The sequence below is a fragment of the Mya arenaria genome, chromosome 13, assembly GCF_026914265.1.
Source record: "Mya arenaria isolate MELC-2E11 chromosome 13, ASM2691426v1".
In the NCBI taxonomy this organism is placed as follows: Eukaryota; Metazoa; Mollusca; class Bivalvia; order Myida; family Myidae; genus Mya; species Mya arenaria.
Genome location: NC_069134.1, coordinates 57417921 through 57440264, shown reverse-complemented (window position 1 = coordinate 57440264; position 22344 = coordinate 57417921). Strand labels below are relative to the sequence as shown.

Below are 22344 nucleotides of genomic sequence, written 5' to 3'. Positions count from 1 at the left end.
TATCCATACAAATACCTTGATGTTTAGATTTGTTTATTGCAATATAAAACTTTTACAGGTGAAAAAGAATTTTTAATACAGATGGTCAGTGAAGTTTAACAACAAAGGTTTTCACTCAATCCAAAGAAACAGGTTAGCACAAGATTATAATTACTGTTGGCCACATTTTCTGTTTTAAGACATTGAATTTTTTTTTTAACTTTTTATGTCCTGTCACTTCTTTAATGTAACAGCAGTATTTGCATCATAATAGAAATGTCTTTTTTCCTCCACAAAATAATTTGAAAAACATCAACAAACTTTCCAAACAACCCAACAATGAACAAATCGCACACATATTCAAACAACTAACCTTCCAAACAATCTAACAGACAAATAAAAACTACAGTAATTTCATAAACAATCTAACAGCTCACCATGAAACAATCAATCACACACATTTAATTTTCACTTTTTTAAAGGTAGTAATTACATTTTCCTGAGGAGAAAATAAATACTGACTGGCCCATAGTTATTCCCTGCAACGATAATGTTAGTGCCGTTTTACTATTGCCACAAAGTAGAATTCTTCTACATGTAGATTGGCATAATATAACGTCCTGAACAGTTACATGTGGGCATAAATAGCCAATAAAAGAATGTTATTCCGAAGTTTAACCGCTGTAGCGTGGCAAATTTCTGGGTGTGTATGAATTATACCTTGCAACTAATTTATTCCTGAGTGTCACAGCTATTAAGTAGCATAATTTCTGAGTCTTTGAATTAAATATCGCAATTATTCCTCAGTTTCACAGCTGTATAGTAACAAATCTCTATGTATGAGAACTAGGCCTTGCAGTAAATTGTTCTTCAGTTTCACATTTGTAGAGTAGCAAATTGCTCTGCATGGGCAATCATAACATGTTTCTTCATCCAAAACTTTCGGGTAAATCCCTTCCCGCACACTGGACACTTGAATGGTTTCTCGCCCGTGTGAGTACGCTCGTGCTCTGCAAGTCTCGATGGAGATGGGACAGCCTTGTTACAATACTGGCAATGGTATATAGAGGTAGGCACTGAAAAATGTAAAGGTAAATATAAATACCAGACTTGATTTTTTATTTATGTTTCATGCAATATTGTTTGCTTCATTGGAAATATTTCTACACATTAGGTTAACATGTGTACAGACAATATATGTTGTATTGAACAAATATAGATTTTAAGATATAATCTTAAAAAAAAAAACCAAAAAAAAAAACACTCACAAAAGAAGAAATTTTTTATTAAAGAAATGAAAAAAAAACCAAAAAAAAAAACCATGACAATCATAAGTAAAATGGGCCAAAACTAAAAGTGAAAGAAATGTTTGATTTTGGATGGTTGTGCATGAATATTTTGATTCTGGCTTCTGAATAGTACCTATAGCTGACCATATTAATGTAAATAAATTTCAACCAACTTCATTTTACTGCTGGAATATTTAAAGATCTAAACAGGCTCTTCCTTGACGTTGTATTTCATTAAACTTAAAATTATATTTCTACTTATTATGACAAAAGCAGAATTTATTTGCATAATTTTCCTAAGGCCAAATAAAAAAAATGTCTTGTTTCTGGTCACCCGACCGACCCTACTTTTTACCCCCCGACCGTTTTTTTTTTTATAGCGTAAAGACCGTTTTTTATAATTAGCGTAAAGTGAGCCGGGGTTCCCGGTCCCGGCGCCGAAGAGTAAACCGCGCTATCCGACAGTAATATTATATTCGTGACGTGTTTTTTATACGGCCGTGTCGAAGATGGCTGGCCCTGCGCAGACGACGTCTGTTACGCATTTGATAGCCATAAAAATAGACAAATGTTCGCACTTCGACGGTTGTAGTGTCATTAAAGTTGCCCATTCGCAAACAACAATAAAAAGTCTTTTCATCGATTTACATGGCGAGCGAGAAAATGTCCGACTTGAAGCTAAATGTTCGGTAAGTTGTATGGTTGTTTAGATATCGTAAAAGGGCCATCGTAAAACAAATAATGCCTCGACCGAGAATGACAGTTTTGGCACCGACATTTTCGTAATTCAAAAGACTACACACATATACAAGGCTTATTTGAATCGGACGAATTAAGGCAAAATAATGCCGACGAAGCGTGAATCATTATGCTGAGTGAATGGATTTAAATACTTCGTCTCTCTCAAATACCGAACGTCATATTAAAACGTTTCATTTTTGGACCTTCGTTTTTAATGTTTTAAAGGATTAAAATTAATTTTCTGTATGAAGAACCATTGACATTACACTTAGTTAGATTTTGTCTCTGTGATGTTTAAATACCCAGTATTACGGTTTCTTCCATCCATGTTTATATTTGTTTTCTGACAAAGAATGACAATTGTTTCTTGAGATTATTTCAAATTCTAGTCTTGGACTTGTTGCTTCTTGTCATGTAATAGTGCTGTTGTTGTTCTGTTAAACTAATAAATACATAAATATGGTTATAAACTTGTGTCCAGTTTCCTTTAAGCCATATTTGATGGTGTTGTATTGGCAGACAATATTTCATCATTTTTCAAACGCTATACTATTTCATTCCAAAGGTTTGAATTAAAAAAAAAAAAAAAAAAAAAAAAAAAAAAAAAAAAAAAAAAAAACCTACCTACCGACCCTGTTTTTTTTAAGGCATGTGACCAGAAACAAGACATTTTTTTTTTGGCCTAAAGTGTTCCACTCAGTACCTTTTCAGTTATAAAACAGTTGCCACATCTGCTGCCCTTCGTTAATCTTCTCGTCATACAATTTTTTTAGAGTAAAAAGGTGTATCTATGATGGAAAGTTCTAAGCTGCTATCCTAGTGACAATGTTTAAGATACACAGTCCTTTTTATCAAAGAAAATAACTATTTAAAATGAAGCTTTTATTGTTGATACATATTTACATGTATTTCTGATTTATTGTAACAAAAATAAACTGCATTAAAACATACAATATAAAAGTTAACATTTAACAATATCATTGAGAAAGAGAGTTTACAATACAGAGTTAGAAATGGTCAAAAATATCATCACAACACTGGACTCTGGCGCTTTGGCAGTATTTTTACCATAAACTCAATTCATGTTATTATAGCATGTAGGTTTTCAGTGATTTGCAACTTGAGACATTCATGGTCCATGCCACTTCACCTGGAAAGTGATACTGCATCGCTTCCTTTTCACAAAATAAAAATTATGAATCAGGATTCTTTTAGATATACTACTTTCAACAGCTTAATAACAAAATAATGACAATCATTACAATTCTATATCCTGTCAATATTCATGAGACTAAAGCAGAATTTGAGTAAATTATTATGACAATACATTATTTTTCAACACATGTAAGATTCATTTCTTAAAATAGCTTTAAGAAAACACAAAACATTTTAAGATAAAAATCTTAGAAATAAACTTACAAAAATCACTAACATTTGTATGAGGTTATCACTGTGGTAATATTCCATGCAGTCAGTTGAGATTAGGCTGGGTTATATCCCCGTGTGCAGCAAACAGATGGCCCCTCATGCCACCCTTCTGGGTGAACCCTTTCCCACACACAGGACATTTGAATGGTTTCTCTCCTGTGTGCACCCTCACGTGTCGGGCAAGTAACGAAGGAGTCGGAAAACATCTCCCACAATACGGACACACCCTCGCCTTTTCTGGTAAAAAGAATAAAAACATTTTTGAACAATTTACTGAAAAGTTTGTTCTCTATTGGCAATATGATTTCAAACTTACAAACCTTGGTAGTAACTCAAACAAGTATTGATTACGATATTTATATTTTATGTAAGAAAGTAAATTGTATATTATTGTGACATGTGCAATTCAAACAAAACACAATTACAGCATAATTATGTGCATAAGGTTGCACTCGACAAAAGGTTTATATGTGTATTCTGTGTTTATTGTCTTGTAAAAGGGTGCATATCTCTTCGAAGGTCTGTTGGTGCACAAGTCTTGTACCTCTTTACACAAGCTAGAGTTGTATTTCATTTCAAACACTGGGATAGAGGGTACAAGTAACTATTTCTTAAACTATACTAAATCAATACAACATATGTCCAGATCAAAAGATTTATTTCATCAGAATAATATATGGTTGGTTTCAAAACTGTCATAAACTCATTTTGACCAGATTTCATTCAAATGTTGTTGTTTTCTGGACACAAACAATATAAAAACTATTTTGAAACATACAACAAAAGAACAAAAACAAGGTATTGAGGAAACTGACAGCAACAACACCTGGTATTTTGTATTGTGGTTGAATATTTTTTAGGCCAGGATACAGCAGTTAAATGGACTCATTCATAGTCAGAATACAGCAATGAAAGGGACTCATTCATAGTCAGAATACAGCAATTAAATGGACTCATTCATAGTCAGAATACAGCAATTAAATGGACTCATTCATAGTCAGAATACAGCAGTTAAAGGGACTCATTCATAGTCAGAATACAGCAATGAAAGGGACTCATTCATAGTCAGAATACAGCAATTAAATGGACTCATTCATAGTCAGAATACAGCAATTAAATGGACTCATTCATAGTCAGAATACAGCAATTAAATGGACTCATTCATAGTCAGAATACAGCAATGAAAGGGACTCATTCATAGTGAGAATACAGCAATTAAAAGGGACTCATTCATAGTCAGAATACAGCAATTAAAAGGGACTCATTCATAGTCAGAATACAGCAATTAAAAGGGACTCAATCATAGTCAGAATACAGCAATTAAAGGGACTCATTTATAAAATTCAAACAATGACATTATGGTGTTTTTTTAACATCCACAAGATCAAATTTTCATCCACAAAAAGAATACAATTATTAACTAAGTTTTACTAAGTCAAGTTAAAAGTAAAAAAAAAAAATGGCGTAATGAAATAAGCTACTTAAGTTTAATAAGGGCCAGGTTATGTCAAATTATTTTCTGCTTTAATCATATTTACCATGATTAATTATACCAATTTATTCTTGTAGCAGTTCATGTTTTGACAAATATATTAAATGCAGTGTAATCCTTTATTTGTTTTCAATCTTCCATAGAGGATATATGTGTTGATAATTCATAGAAAAAGCATGAAAGTAGTATGAAAAGTATGAGATGTAATCACTTTTGAAGTCCATTAAAAATAAGTGTCTATCAGATGCCATCACTTCTTCATAACTTCCAGGAACTGCTCCCTGTGAGCTGCATACACATGGCCCTTCATGGCCCCTTTCTGGGCAAACCCTTTCTCACACAGGGGGCATTTGAAGGGTTTCTCTCCAGTGTGTATTCTCACGTGCCTCGCAAGTAACGAGGGGGCGGCAAACTGTTTGTCGCAGTATGGGCATGCTGATGTCTTCACTGAAAAATATGACAAGGATTTAACAAATCATGCATTAAATATTATATTCCCATACAATGGAAACTACAGGGACAGGCTTAGAAAATGCTCTGAACTTGTTTAAAGGCCCAGTCTCTGTAAGACTGGGAATATATTAAACATGTATTTAAACACCTTGATGTTCATTCATTTTATGAAAACCTCAATAATTATGTTCAAACCAATTGAATGCAAAACTGCAATTACTCCAATACATGTTTAATTGTTCCATTCAGCATATTTATTTTTGGCATACATACAAAACATCTCTTGACAATTTCCATGAACTGTTAACAATTTTGCAAATGTTCTTACATTTTCAAAGAAACGCAATAATCAACAATAGCTTTATTCCATATAATGCAGTCATACAACATCTATAAAATAAAATAAAACCTTTCTAACAAATTCAATTCCATTGACACAACTTTCAGGTACATGTACGGTATAAACAATTGTGAAATGAAATAATTTCGGCACCTATAAAAATATACATTATGTCTTTTTGTTTTTACTAAAAAATTTGTATTCAACTTAATTAAATTCCACACAACTTTCCCTATGAGATACTAATCTTTCATTAACCTTCATCTAGGAAACACATTACTTCCAATTTTTATTCCAAAAAAATAAACACAATTCCCCCACAAGAGTTTTCCATAAAAAAAAAATTCTTGAAAAACACAACTTCCAAGACTTTCCTAAAATTCACAACTGCTATCATATTTTCCATGAAAATCCCAACTTTAATATTTTTCAATTTTCCATGTATACACAAGATCAATGTAATCCTTGAATTATTCTTTCTTTAAATGTGTTTGCTCCAACATAGGTTTGTAACAAAAGTCAAAATATAACAATTTTCATGATCACACATTATTTCAACTAACTCTTTGAAACTTATAATATATTTCAAAAATGTACAATAAAAGTGTAATTTCTTTTTCATGATTTGATATTCCATTCTATCATTTTTCCACTTCCGGAAGATGTTTTTGGGATTCTGAATATTTCTTTGCCATGGTAATCACTGTTTGAACATTTCCACCAACTTATTATTGTGAGTTTTATACACATGGCCCCTCATAGCCCCTTTTTGAGAGAATCCCCGCTTGCAAATGGGGCATTTGAATGGCTTCTCTCCTGTGTGAATCCTTATGTGCATAGTCAGCAGGGAGGGAGCCCGGAACTCTTTACCACAGTAGGGACATGAATTTGACTGATCTGGAATAAGGAAGAATATATACAAATCATTCATTTTATATTATGCCTCATTGTTAATGACGAGTTCACACATGGAGGACATCTTGTGTTAAAGCTGCACTCTCACAGATTGAACGTTTCAACAACTTTTTTATTTTTGTCTTGGAACGAGCCAATTTTTTCGAAAATGTATGGAAACCAGTTATATAAGACTGCTGACAAAAAATAGATTGCATATATTTATATTTAAGTTAAAAAAATGATGTTTAATGCATTTTTCTCAAATCGTTAGTAACGGTTTAAGCCATAAAACATTAATTTTTCGAACGGAAATATAGAACATCTGCTAACTGATCTTTTGTTAGCAATCTTTTATCGTTGGTTTGCAGATATTTATGCAAAAATTTGCTCATTCCGAGACAAAAAACAAAAAAAATGTAAAAACAGTAAATCTGTGAGAGTGCATCTTTAAAAGAAGCTGTGCAATATGCTAATTATTGCATGTATCATTCATTTGTGATGACTTTTATTCTCAATAGCTTCTTTTCATTATTTCTAACAATCTCAAATTAATTCAGATAATGTTTATTTAAATACTTTTCACAACTACATTCAAAACAGAAATGTCATAAATACAGTTTTTATCAAATTTTGACATTAACCATATTCAATTTATTTAGAAAAAAAAACACTATTGTTTTTCTTTTCACAGCTTTAATTAAAGGCATGATTATTTACAAATTAGTGTTAGCTTTAATAGTATGAAATAATGGTTTTATTAACAACTAATTTCAGATTAGATCATCATGAAATAACATAATAAAATATTTTCAATATATATATTAAGTTCTCTAATAACCTCTTGAAGAAACAGCGTAAAGAATTATAGAAATTGTGCATGCATTACAACAAAGTTTTATAATTAAGTGCTGATAATAAATCATCAAATCATTAGTTATGGTATTAACAGATGATCATAACAAGAGGCCCATGAGGGCCTATGCTCTGGCATGAATGTTTTTGATCATATAATGAAATTACATTGAAAGTTAAGCAATCAGTGAACCGTATGTTTCACAAAGGGCAAGTACTACAATAATACACAACTCTCTGTACAAAGTTGTCTCCCTTAGAAGATACTGTTGCTTTAGCAAAGGGGAAGAACCTACTACAGAATACACAACTCTGTACTGATTTGTCTCTCTTAGAAAATACTGCAGCATTTCAAGGGCCATAATCCAGTCATACATTGGCATGGTGTTTCAAAAGGAACCAAAATCTTATGGATATCTAACAAATGTATAAATTTGATTAAGATACCATCAAAAATGAGGACTTGATCGCGCTCACAAGCAATTGTTTACAGACACACGGACAATGGACACCATGTCATCGAATAAGCTGTTTGGGCTCCTAAAAAGGGCCAAGGCTCATTTTTATCAAATTGAGACACTTGTTTTATACATAAGTATGGAATGACCACAAAATTGATAACCTCTCTATACATTACAGAACTTAATTTGAGGGCTTAGAACAATACTGTTGCACTAAATCCGAGTAATATCAATATCTATGTTGTTTAAAACTTTCAATTATTAACTTTTATTAAAACACCTGTTTTGAACGCTTTAGAGCTCGGCACTTATCACTGGTTAAAAATCTCCTTGAACTGTTCCTTGTGCACAGAATAGACGTGACCCCTCATGGCCCCTTTCTGAGTGAAACCCCGGTGACAGACGGGACATTTGAAAGGCTTCTCTCCTGTGTGCACTCTCACGTGGGTCGCAAGTAAAAATGGAGTTTTGAACTGTTTGCCACAGTACTGACATTGTCTTTCAATGTCTGAAAAATAAAATAAGCTGTGGGTTAGTATCTTGAAATGTCTCTAGTTTATGGCAACATTTAAGATTTGGCACACGCTGAAGGTTTCCCATGGCGGTAAAAATAGATTCTATACAATTGAGAAGTAACCAAAACCAACGTGTTCTTTAGTCTCGCTTCTTACGCTATTGTAGTTCATGTAAAAATGTTCTATTATAAATGAACAAAGAAATATTCTATAGTTTTTGAAATAAGGTGTGTCCCTAAAAACATTCAGTATTGTTCGTACAAAAAAATAGCTGTGGAAAATTGGTATATTTTTCAGTCTGGGCTTCAACTTCTTAAATACACTACAATTCTTTTTATCAGGTTGAAGTGAGTTCTCAATATTTCTCCGTACATTGTAGGGCGCTCATTCACTTCCATATCCTCTATGCATCGTCAAACTTAAAAGTTATCTGCAAATTTTCCTTAATTATAATTCACTTCCATCCCTTCCATGATAAAATAACCTCAATGCTTACATTAAAAAGAACCCAAAACATGCTGATATTAAATTAAACATACCATGATACATTATCTATTGGTTATTGATAATAAATGTACTGATAAGCCATTACTGGCAGGCCTAATTCGGTTATGTTTGACATGAGGTAAAGTTTTATCAAGCTATTCAAAATGCACATGTTTCATTAAAAATGTCGATCAATATACAACTGTTAAACTGTTGTTTGCGGCCCTCTGCTTCAACATAAACAAACTAAAAATCCCCATCTTTTTGTTTTATTTCCAATGAGTAACAACTGGACAGTGATGACATGAATAATGACATTTATGATTTACACATTGGTAGTCCTATGAAGGACACTTACTTTTCTACTAGATGAATGATTCAAATTCCTTCCAGTAGTATGTATGGATGCAAACATGTGTTTTGAATTGTTTAACAATTGGACAACCATTTCTTATTATAAACTATACATTAATCATTACTGGTTTACACATTTACAATATTTATATTACATTATCCATTAATTAAGATCAGCAAATTTGTGAAAAACAACCAACAGGAGGTCAAAAATATTAAATGAAATAACATAATTTCCCTCCACCACTTCTTCATTAGCTATTCGAAAGAACAAAGTTTCACCCACACACTGAGCAGTTATGAGTTTTTAAAATACTTCAAGAACTGTTCCTCATGTTTTGAATACATGTGGCCCCTCATGGCCCCTTTTTGAGCAAATCCCTGACCGCAGACGGGACATTTGAACGGCTTCTCTCCTGTATGGATCCTCACGTGCGTTGCAAGTATCGAGGGAGCAGAAAACAGTTTACCACAGTATTGACATGGACGCCCAAATTCTAAAAAAATAACAAAATAATCATGTTAGTTTCAATTAAGGCTCAAATACATAGTGTGACTGAGAAGTCATGACTGAAATTAGAAATAGTAACCCTTAAATTTTTTTCACAATTTTAAGGCCAGCTAAACGGACAATTTTGAGAAAGGGCCGTAACTGATGTTGGAAAAACTTGTGGCCCAATCCCTTTGTTCTGTTGTTTTCTTCATTGCATATTGCGTAAATGTATTGTCATGCAATAGAATATGATTAAATTCAAAAAAAAAATCAGATCCTTGGCCACATTATATAGCATTCTAGATCACCTACATTGTGCCTACCTATCCAAGTTTTGTATCTAGCTCCTTTTTTTAAGTTAACTAAACTAGAGCTATCTTAGAAAAGCTGCATACGCCATTTTGACAATAACTTAATAGAGAATTGTGTCGTACGTTCATCAGCCATAAATCCAGGCCTTCCAGCTATCATCCACTAACACAAAAGTAGGAAAAAAGTAGGAGGTTTTCTGACAGAAAAGAAGGAAATATAGGAATATTTTTTACAAAAAAGTAGGAAAAGTGGGAATATTTTTGGTTAAATATGTAATTATTGATAGCTATTAACTTACCTAAAGGAGATGTTTTTAATGCAAAATCATACCATTCTATATGCCACATTGAATATTTTAGTGAATGATGCTTGGTCGGTTTCTGTTGCTGAACTGTGTGGGTGAAAAGATGATGCTCATCAAAGTGGAACATGTTGCCACACCTTTCAACAACAGAAACCAGCCAGTTTGACATCTTCTGTTCATTTTCTGCAAATAAAACTAGCACAAAGATCAAACTTTAATATTTTTGCGGACTTTATTTTCAAAAAAGTAGAAATAGTAGGAGTTTTTTAGAAAAAAGTAGGAAAAAGTAGGAACGCTGGAAGGCCTGTAAATCTTAAGATGAATATAGTCGTGGCTCACATAATTATCAGCAGGCATTACAGCATTGGTCAACTTCATGGCTTACAATATTGATTTAATAAAAAGTACCCACAAAAACAAAACACTTCATGGCAATATCGATTAACAAATACTAAAACTGATAAATGGTACCACGCTTTAGAACAATCTGTCTTACAATATAACAAAGTTTCCTGTCTTCAAAATTTCTGGTCATTTAAAAAGTACAAAACATTTCATTTTAAAAAAATCTTTAATATTAAATCTTCCATCTTCATCGTACAGTGGGATATTATACAAATAATGACTGGTGTTTAGGTGTATATATGATATTTCTAGACCTCTGAAAATGATACTGATCAAAAAGGAATACATTTTCATGACATAAAATTTTATCAAAGCTATGCCATCCCCATTTTACAAACTTTAAACATTTTTGACTAGTTTCCATCAACACCAACACTTGTCTGTATTCTTCAGTCCGAGTTATGGGTCTTGCTATATATGTGAATATCCTCTCTCAAGCTTTTTATTAAATCCTCCCTTTTTAAAAAAAAAACTGTTGTGATATGTTTTAAACAAACAAACGAAAAATACACACTTCATAACAACTTCTGCATTACATAATCATTCTTTGAATGTTTCCAAGCACTATTTTTCACCATTATGAACTAATGTCCAGATGAACAGGAATCACTTCTTAAAATGTTTCAAGAACTGTTCCTCATGTTTGGAATACACATGGCCCCTCATTGTCCCTTTCTGAGCGAACCCCTGACTGCAAACGGGGCACTTGAACGGCTTCTCTCCTGTGTGAACTCTCACATGCATTGCCAGTAGCGAGGGGGTCGGGAAATATTTGCTGCAGTAGGGGCACTGCCTCAATTGTCCCCCTGCAAAAATAAAAACCATCTTGACAATTGTGTCATACCAAAATATGTTAACAAATACTTTGTAGCATTAGCTCCCTTACCTAACTTTCCATTAAGACGGTAACATTATTTTTTTGATGAATGTGAGGTAATGCGCACATTAACAATTCAAATCGTCAGTGAACTAGTGTTCCAGGGAGCATGTGTTTCACTGATTGTTACGAGTGTTTCGTAATACAATCATTGATTGATGAAGCCATTTTGTTTCATGTCTCTCATTCAGTTTCTTTTGGCCCCTAGCCCTGTGCCTCGGAACAAAGCTTTTACTCTTTTCTTAACCACTCAGTGGGCTTTTCACTGTCATTTTCATTGTAGATTTTTTTTTTATATTAAATAAAAGCAATGATTGGAAACATACATCCCAAATATTCTTCTGAACTGAACAAAACACAACGATCATAATGCTTACAAAAGGAAAAACAGATGAAAATATTTTACTACATTCTTTATTAACTTTAAACTATTGATAAACTTCATACATTCAGCAAAACAGCTGTTTTACAGCCTTTCTAATCAAAGACATTCATTCAGGCCTTCTAATCAAAGCATTTCAAAAAGCAAACAGTTTAAGTGTCAAATTCAAAATATATAAGTAATGTCATTTTCACAAAGTATTGTATCCGATTAAAGTGTATTTGATTTATGCAGAAATTTTAATTCATTTTTCAGTTCACTTTTTGGTAGCCATTTGCTAACTAATATGTTGTTTGGAAAATGATGAAGTGCAGTTGCATGTATTCAAATGTTCTAGTTGATAATTGTCAATTCTGAAAAAACGGCTGAGGGTCCATTAGACTATGAGGAATTTTGTCTAAAGCAGGGTAAAGGAACTTAACCCTTTTTTGAAATTGTTTCATTCATAATCATTTCAAGGTACTCCTTATTGCTTTATGGAGCATATATTTGAGCAGAAATCTTCACAGCTGTTCTACAGTCTGAAGTTAAAAAGCACTTATTCCTGATACAAGAATAATCCTGAACTATAGAACCACTTGTATCTGTATGTACATCAATCTGGCGGTGGAGAAACATTGTTTACAAACATTCCCTGTGACCAGTAAGATTTATTCCTAAGTTTAGCAATTGATTTTAGGAAGGCAATGCTACACACATTCTATGAAGTCAAGTATGCGGCCAGTAATGACATTTTATAACGTTTCAATGGTGCACAGCTTGGTGACGCATCATGGATCCCTTCTGGGTAAAGCTCTTCCCGCAGACGGGACATTTGAACGGCCTCTCTCCTGTGTGTACACGCACATGTCTAGCCAGCAACGACGGCGATGGGAGGTACCGACCACAGAACGTACACTGGCAGCATTTACCTGAAAATCACAAATTATTAATTTCAAAACTTGGCTAAATAATTTTGTAAAAATCCTTTATAAAAAATCCTTTATAAATGGGATTTTTTTAATTAATTGCTATGTTGCCACAAATTGCCCAGTTAATAATGCGCCAAAAAGATCGTGAATTTGTTTTTATCTATTTTTCATCCCAGGGGCATTATTTGAACAGTCTTTGTGAGGCCACTTACCTGAAAGGCCTTGTGGTTTCAGAGAAACACATTTTCGTATACAGTTTAATATATAGAAAACTTGTGACCCTGGGTCATAAATTGAAATATTGGTCAAGGACCACTACATATACTTCTATTTTTGAAGTGTGTATCTTTCAGGATAAAATGAAATTAAAAAAAGGCAATTCACACATTGAAAGAATGAAACAACATTTTCTTTTTAATTTTATTCATTTTTTTTATGTCATACATTAATAGTAAATACTCACTTATTTAAAGATGAAAAACATAGATGCAAATTGGCCAATATTACCAAGACCCACATAAAGAGTACATGAAAGTCTCTTAAGAATAACAATTAAATTTTTTCGGAGTACCAAAGTACTAGATCAGAAAATTATCTGAGGACTCGAGTACTGATTAACTACCCGATGTCTTCTCCTTATTAAAAGAACTATTGTTTGTGAGTGATGAAGATATGGCAGCTTGTTCTTTCATCACTTGGCAACAAGTGAGGTGAAGTGTTCTTCATGGGCAGTAAAAAGGTGCCTCTTCATGCTGCTTTTCCAAGTGAAGCCTTGTTCACATTGGAACGGTTTCTCTCCCGTGTGTATGCGCACGTGTCTCTCAAGCAGTGAAATGTGGCGAAATGCCTTCCCACAGAACTTGCACTGTCTTGAAGAAACTGAAAAAGTGGTAATGGAGTGAAATATTGACCAGTCTTGTTTAAACTACTTATTTTCTTTAGTAGAGGAAGTGCCGTTACCATCACTGTACCTAATGTTGTACCATCAATCCCTGAATTTCATGTAGTACCAAACATTCCCTTAATTGTATTTACCATAAAACATCCCCAGAACTACATGTGGTACCATAAAAAAATCACCAGAACTACATGTTGCACCATCCAACATACCCAGAACTACATGTAGTACCATCAAACATACCCAGAACTACATGTAGTACCAACAAACATATCCAGAACTACAAGTAGGACCATATCTCCCTGAACTACATGTAGTACCATATTTCCCCGAACTACATAAAATAGCATATTTCCCTGAACTACATGTAGTACCATTTTTCTCTGAACTACAAGTTTCCCCTAACTACATTTAGTATAAACATTCATTGAATTAAATGTTGTACCACAACAGCTCACTGTAGGTAGTACAGCATATTCCCTGATTTTCAAGTAATTCATCACGTTCCCCTGAACTACAGTAGTATCAATCTTTCCTTAAACTACATATATTATCAACCATTCCCTATTTAAGCATAAGTTTATTCAACAATAGTTTACATGTACACAAAATTGTCTCAAAACAGCATGGAGTAATAAAAATGCTTTTAGTAAAAAAAAATCATAATTTTTTAAATTATTAATTTAGTTTTTGGACCAATCCATAATGCTTAATCAATGTGGCACAATGAAGATCTATTGGAATTCCTTCAATATAGTGATGGTAATTTTATAACATAATAACTTAGCTATTATGCCAAATATCTAATTTTGGTGAAAATAAAACACTCCAAAAATTAAACCATTTAACAATTTAATGTCCAATGAAAATTACTCATAATACTCATAATAAACTCAAATTCATAGAATTCTACCACACTTTCAAGGCACTTATCTCCACAACAACTTGTAGACTATTAAAGTATAATACATTGTCAATTTTTGAGATATGGGCCCATATCCAAGTCCTTAGACAGTCTTCAGTCATTCCGGTAAGTGTAAAGGCCCATTCATTTCAGAGTAAAATAAAACCAGTTAGATTTATCTACTTGTTTGTGGGCAGTAAAAAGATGCCTCTGTATGCTGCGTCTTGTAGTGAACCCTTGCTTACATACGTAACATTGGAATGGTTTCTCTACTGTACGTATGCACACTGGTTTCTCCAGTGATGCCGTGGTATGACATGCCTTCCTGCTGGACTGGCCCTGCCTAGCAGAAGCTGGAATAATGATAATGGGGTAAAGTCTCTTTTTTAAATGTTACTTATTCCTTAAACTATGTGTAAAGTACCAACCATTCCCTAAATAAAACATTTCCATCAAACTAAATATTTATAGTACCAACCATTCCCTGAACTGCATATAATACCAATTATTCCTAAACTACATGTAGTACCAACCATTCACTGAACTGCATATAATACCAATTATTCCTAAACTACATGTAGTACCAGCCATTCCCTGAACTGCATATAATACCAATTATTCCTAAACTACATGTAGTACCAACCATTCACTGAACTGCATATAATACCAATTATTCCTAAACTACATGTTGTACCAATTATTCCCTGAACTACATGTTATACCAATTATTCCTAAACTACATGTTGTACTAATTATTCCTAAACTACATGTAGTACCAACCATTCACTGAACTACATGTTATACCAATTATTCCTAAAACTACATGTTGTACCAATTATTTCCTGAACTACATGTTATACCAATTATTCCTAAACTACATGTAGTACCAACCATTCCCTGAACTACATGTTATACCAATTATTCCTAAACTACATGTTGTACCAATTATTCCCTGAACTACATGTTATACCAATTATTCCTAAACTACATGTTATACCAATTATTCCTGAACTACATGTTATACCAATTATTCCTAAACCTGATGTAGTACCAACCATTCCCTGAACTACATGTTATACCAATTAATCCTAAACTAAATGCTTACCAACAATTCCCTAAGCTGCATGTAGTATCAGCCATTCCCTGAACTAGTGACCCATAATCCTTGCACTACATGTAATGCACAACATTCCCCTGGAAAGCATGTAGTGGCGATCATTCTCTGAACTACGGTTGAACCTCGCTGGCTCAAACTCCCAGGGACCGGCAAAAATACCTTCAGCCAACTGGAATGCTTACCTACAGTATAAAGAAAATGGTCCTTTACATCCAGTTTGAGCCAACAAGGAATTCGAGCCAAGAGAGTTTGATCCACAGGGTTCGACTGTACATGAATGACAAACCATACCTTACTTTAGTATTGATTTATTCAACGATAGCGGTTATGTACACATATTTGTCACAATACAGCATGGAAAAAGAACAATGCTTTAAGAAAAAATAGTTTAAATGTCAATTAACTTGTAAATGTGTCCAAGACAATCCTTTTAATGATTTAGTTTTGAGTAAATTTCGTTGCTAATATTTCAGAGGCCATTGTCCATTAATCAAGCGTCATCAAATTGGGAGTGATGTCTTTGATGGGCACTAAAGAGATGAACCCTCATGCTGGTTTTCTGAGTGAAGCCTCGCTCACATACGGGACATTTGAACGGCTTCTCTCCTGTGTGCGTGCGCATATGTCGCTTGAGAAGGGACAAGTGGCGAAACTCCTTTTCACAAAATTGGCACCGTCTTAGGGAAGCTGAAACAATTAAAACAGGGTTACGTAAGGATTTATATATGTATTTTGAAAGTAACTTAATCTCTGAACTATATACAATCGGAACCTACATATATAACACTGCAAACATTCTCAACAATGACTTGTACAACATGATTAAGTCCAGAATTATTATTTTCACATTTATTTCATAAAATTTATTCCACAATAGTGTCGAAATACACAAATCTGACATAAAACATAAAAGAAAGAACAATATTCTTGTTTAATATTACTTCTAAGAAGTTACATGATCAGTCCTTCAGTTTTTCACAAAAATCACTTTTGCAAATGACGATACAACATATAACTTTTTGGCATCTCTATGAGCGACTTGATAAGTTAACTGTTCTGTCAAAAAGTCAGCAGGGATGTTTTTTAGTGGGAAATATACTGATCCTTTTTCTTTAATAAATTGTCCATATGTTGCAATCATTTTTTGTGACCAATAAAAAGATGAATCCTCTTTCTTTTATCAATTGTCAACACGTTTGGATCAAAGTTCTAAGTGAACAATAAAAAGATGGATCCTCTTTCTTTTATCAATTGGCAACACAGCGGGAGCAAAGTTCTTTAAGAACAATAAAATATTGGATCCTCGTTCTTGTATTAATTATCAACACAGTGGGAGAGACATTCTTTGTAGAAAATAAAGAGATGGCTAGCTCCTCATTCAGTCATTAATTGTCAGTATGTTGAAATGTTGTTTGTGACCAGTTAAGTAATGCCTCTTCATGCTGCTATTCCGTGTGAAGCCTCGCTCACATATGGGACATTTAAAAGGCTTCTCTCCTGTGTGAATGCGCAGGTGTCTCTCCAGTATAGACATGTGCCGAAACTCCATGTTACAAAATTGGCATCGTTTTGAAGAAGCTGAAATAATAATAATTGAGTATAGAAATGACCTATATCTATTTAAAAAGTAGAAACATATTTCCTAAACTATCGTATTAAGGAAGCTTCACTGCTTATTCCCTCAGCTATATTCTGTACCACACATTTCCTAAATTAGCACTTTCACATTTTCTTCATCAAATTTATTTCACAAGTGTGATAAAAAGACAGAATTTTGTCTCATCCATTCTTGGGTATATTTGAGTATATACAAAGTTACATAATGGGTTATCAGGGTGTTTTTTTAAGGCAGTCTTTTTCTTTTAAAAAACATTCTTTTATATATTATTTGAAAGACCTGAACTGTCTGTTTATTAATTGTCATTAATGTGGGAGAGGTGTTCTGTGTGAGCGATTATGAGATGACTCCTCATGCTGCTTTTGTGCGTGAAGCCTTTCTCACATACGGGACATATGAACGGCTTCTCTCCTGTGTGTATACGCATGTGTCTCTCCAGTATTGACTGGTGGCGAAAATCCTTGCCACAAAATTGGCATTGCCTCGAAGAAGCTGAAACAATAATAACGGAATTAAAAAATGGCCAATATCTATTTTAAAAGTAGTAACTAATTCTGTTGACTACCCGTAACATGGCAGCTACATAACATTTCTCATTCCCTCAGTTATAATAATTCCAACTCATTTGCACCTTCACGTTTTTTTTATTCACATAAATTTAACAAGCGTCAAAAGAACAAAAAATGTCACAATACAGCTCAAAGAAAAAACATCATTTTTGGTTAAAGAAAAAAGATTTAAAAAAACTACATAATCAGTCATTAAGCTCTTCACTATGATTAATTTTTCAAAGGATAATGAAACACATGTTTATTTTTGTCTATAATTTGACAGAACTGATCAGTGTGTTATTGGTTTATTGGTTCTCAGATAGTTGAGCGATCTGTTCTTTGTGAGAGAGAAAGAGATGACTTTTCATGCTGCTTTTCTGCGTGAAGCCTCGCTCACAGATGGGACAACTGAACGGTTTCTCTCCTGTGTGTATGCGTATGTGTCTCTTGAGCAGTGATGGGGTACGAAATGCCTTCCCGCAGAACTGGCATCGTCTAAAAGGTGCTGAAATATTAAGGACTGGATAAAGCAGAGTTACATGTAGCACTGACCATTCCTTAAACTACCCTTATCTAGTACAGCTTTTTTTAAACACAACAACAGTGTCCCAGGGCAAACAATTAAGCTCATTCTTTGTTTTCGGTTGTTTATTTGTTGTTGTTTTTTCAATCAAACAAGGGGCATAACTGGACGAATATTAAAGCCAGAATTATGGGCCTTGCTATACCGTTAACATGAGCATATTATCCCTGTGTAATCATGTTCAAAATGAAACGCTGACACCTATACCAATTTCACATTCGTTCAACAAATTATGTGAAAGTTTGATGCCTGATGACCAACTCATTATTTTGCTATCATTTTAAAGAGTTCTATGTGCAGAAAAAGAAAATTTATGAAAATAGACCGAACCCGATACAAAAAAAAAATTCAGGGCATTGAAAAATGGGTCATTTCTAGATTGATTTCAGTAGAAATTAAAGGCAAAATTACAAAGTATAATAACTTTATGTATAATGCAGTATTGGTCATTTATTTGACATATTTGTAATCAGTCGACAAATACCTTTCAAATGATTCCAACATCATGGCATCACCAGGCATCAAAATGCAAACATTAAAGATAATGGAGCTATCAGAGAAAGAGCACTTGAGGGTTGAGCACCTTAGTTCCTTTACTTTTAATAAGACCAGTCAACATGGTAACTTTTGTGAGACTTTGGACAGTCTACATAGAAAAATGAAACTGCACAGTTCATTGTGTATTCAACATGTTTATTTATTTATTTACATACAAGACAACCATATATTAAAATACTGTTTACAAGACATTATACAAATAAAACATAGCAAAATTGTAAAAAAAATCAATGTTGCGAATTGTTGTACACATAAAACGTAGCAAAATTGTTATATAAATAAAAAGGAGCAAAATTGGTATGCAAGTAAAACACAGCAAAATTGTTAAACAAATTGAAATAATCGCAGCAAAATTTCAAATGTTATCAAAACAATACTAATTCCTTGAAAAAAAGCCCATTCTAATTAAAATCTTACACATACCTGCTTTAACAGCCAAACAAAAGGGCATTATTAGACATTTACCTACGAAATAATGAATAATATTTGCGTTTTTTGTATACTTATATGTCGACATCATTGAAAGTAATTCATTAATTATTTCATATGCAAATGTATGCAATTAACACAATTATCAATGATTTTATGATATGAATATGTATACTTATCAATCAATTATACCATTTGAAAATGTATGCAAATAAAACAATTCCCAAATTGTTTTGATATCTAAATATATGTAAAAAAAAAATGCATCAGATTGTAACACCTGACAACTGTCTAAAATGAAACTTGAAAGTGTGTGATTCAGTGGTCTCCTCTATCCCTTATTTATATATATATTCATAAGTGTGTTTAATATTTAAATACTTCTGCAAACTGCTCGAAATGAAACTTGAAAGCGTGTGATTTAAGCGTCCCTTTCTGGTTAAACTCCTTGCCGCAGGCCGAACACTTGAACGGTTTCTCCCCGGTATGTACCCGCACATGAACGGCCAGTTTTGATGGTGTAGGGAAAATTTTCCCGCAAAAATCACACTTGTGTTCCTTCCAATTCGGCTCTGAAAACAATCAAAATAATAATTGATATCTTACATGTTTAAATGGCACTTGCAAAGGGAAATAACTTCCATTGAAAGAGAAATAAACAGAATCTGTTTTGATATTTCTCCTTGTCTGCAAGAGTTGTACATGCGTGAGATCTAAAACAAATTTAAGAAACATTTTAACATCTTAGTAAGGAAAAGGTATTTAAACACCACAGATTTATGCAAGATTTATCATAACTCTACAAGACATAATTATAACATAACGGGTAGATTGATCGGAACTTTGTTTAAGTTCACAACATCGTCAAAAGCATGAACTATTTTGTGATATACTCATATATTTAAGTAAAGCATGTCTAGATAAAACACTTGAGTTCAATTGTGTTAGAAAAACTGAGATCACAAGCCCATCCATTAAACTTCAAGAGCAGCGAAGATTTAACAGTTAACAATGATGACATCAACAACATTGCTAACTTACGCAACGTTGTGATATAAAAACCGTCTATCATTATCTATCTGTTTTGTAGAGCCTTTTAATGGTAGAAAACTGATTAATTCTTCAGCTTGGATAAATTTACCCTAACCCTTGATTGATTGGTCAATATTTTTTCACCAGTTACTATAAACCAATCAAATGTCTATCTGCAGTACGTGACTATGACTACGAGCCTGTATACCAAACCTATCAGTTCCAAAGTTCAGTCAGAAAGAAAACATGAGCTCAGAAAAGCGTTTATTCAATATTTTGTATGAACAAACACGTTTAATATGTCCCGTTCTGTCACTAGATTCACTCAGAAAAGCTAAATATTAATGTTGTTGTAAAAATGCTATAATAGGAGCAAAGATGGTAAAAAATGATGTATGTGTTACACATACTTATTAGATACAATCAGGCACACACCTTTTGTCAAAAGTAGGTATATCATAGATATTTTGAAACATTAAAGTATTCAGTTTTCTGGCCCGAGTCTTAAACTCAGACACAAAAGATTAATAAATATGGCCCCTGTTTTTAACTGTTTTATTAACTCAACGTTTTCGTCAAGTACAAGAACTTGCAGATAGTAATTAGCATTGGAAAAATTAATAGGTTAACAAAAATGGAATAAGTCTGCCCTTGTTAATTAACACGTTTGTTTAACACAAGAATCATTCAAACCATGCTCTTGTTTAAGTCAAGGAATTTCAATTATTGGTTATGAAAATTCAAATCAGAGAAGATCAGCGACAAACAGGGCAGCCAGAATTGCGGTCATTCTTTGTGAACCTTGACCACTCGACCATGCACATTATACATGTGGTACATCATATAATGTTTGTGGTGGTCATTCTTTGTGAACCTTGAACACTTGACCATGAACATTATACATGTGGTTCAACATATAATGTTTGTGGTGGTCATTCTTTTGATAACCTTGACCACTTGACCATGCACATTATACATGTGGTTCATCATAGAATGTATGTGGTAGTCATTTTTTGTGAACCTTGACCACTTGACCATGAACATTATACATGTGGTTCATCATAGAATGTATGTGGTAGTCATTCTTTGTGAACCTTGACCACTTGACCATGAACATTATACATGTGGTTCATCATAGAATGTATGTGGTAGTCATTCTTTGTTAACCTTGACCACTTGACCATGCACATTATACATGTGGTTCAACATAGAATGTATGTGGTAGTCATTCTTTGTTAACCTTGACCACTTGACCATGCACATTATACATGTGGTTCAACATAGAATGTATGTGGTAGTCATTCTTTGTTAACCTTGACCACTTGACCATGCACATTATACATGTGGTTCAACATAGAATGTTTGTGGGTAAAATCTCTTCCACAGGTTGAACATTTATACGGCTTCTCTCCGGTATGAATTCTGATATGCCCAGCCAGTTTTGACGGCGCTGGAAAGTTCCGTCCACAAAACTGGCAACTGTACAGCTTCTTACCTGAAAACACACAAGATCCTTAAGTTTCAAATGGAAAGGAGAAGTCGTAACTTAACCAAACTGTTTTGCATTGGCAATACAAAGAAGCTAACACCTCAAACAAAATAAAATCACTTGTGTTTTAGTACTTTTACAATTTTACGGTGGAAACCCATTGGCTCGATATCGCTCGGCTCTATTTCCTTATT

General features: G+C 33.4%; 1 protein-coding gene across 39 annotated transcripts in view; it reads right to left on the bottom strand.

Annotated features, from left to right (window-relative positions):
- The window catches only part of LOC128214014 (zinc finger protein 500-like), a 155765-nt gene that overhangs the window by 111037 nt on the left and 22384 nt on the right, over positions 1 to 22344 (bottom strand). Inside the window, exons 5-6 of one of the 39 annotated variants that reach the window (XM_052920194.1) lie at positions 3442 to 3674; positions 2911 to 3184 (exon numbers count right to left, since the gene is read on the bottom strand). The exons of 21 other annotated variants lie outside the window; for them this stretch is intronic. In XM_052920194.1, the coding sequence (XP_052776154.1) occupies positions 3481 to 3674 (194 nt within the window). In that variant the 3' untranslated portion in view covers positions 2911 to 3184; positions 3442 to 3480. Of the gene's footprint in view, positions 1 to 64; positions 1056 to 2910; positions 3185 to 3441; positions 3675 to 4122; positions 5377 to 5731; positions 6620 to 7328; positions 8441 to 9538; positions 9785 to 11074; positions 11608 to 12180; positions 12972 to 13604; positions 13851 to 15890; positions 16073 to 16182; positions 16578 to 16746; positions 17469 to 17787; positions 18001 to 18203; positions 18565 to 19486; positions 20202 to 20228; positions 22157 to 22344 lie in introns of those variants that run through there. 17 more of the 39 variants (XM_052920169.1, XM_052920171.1, XM_052920188.1 and 14 more) reach the window with 17 other exon arrangements.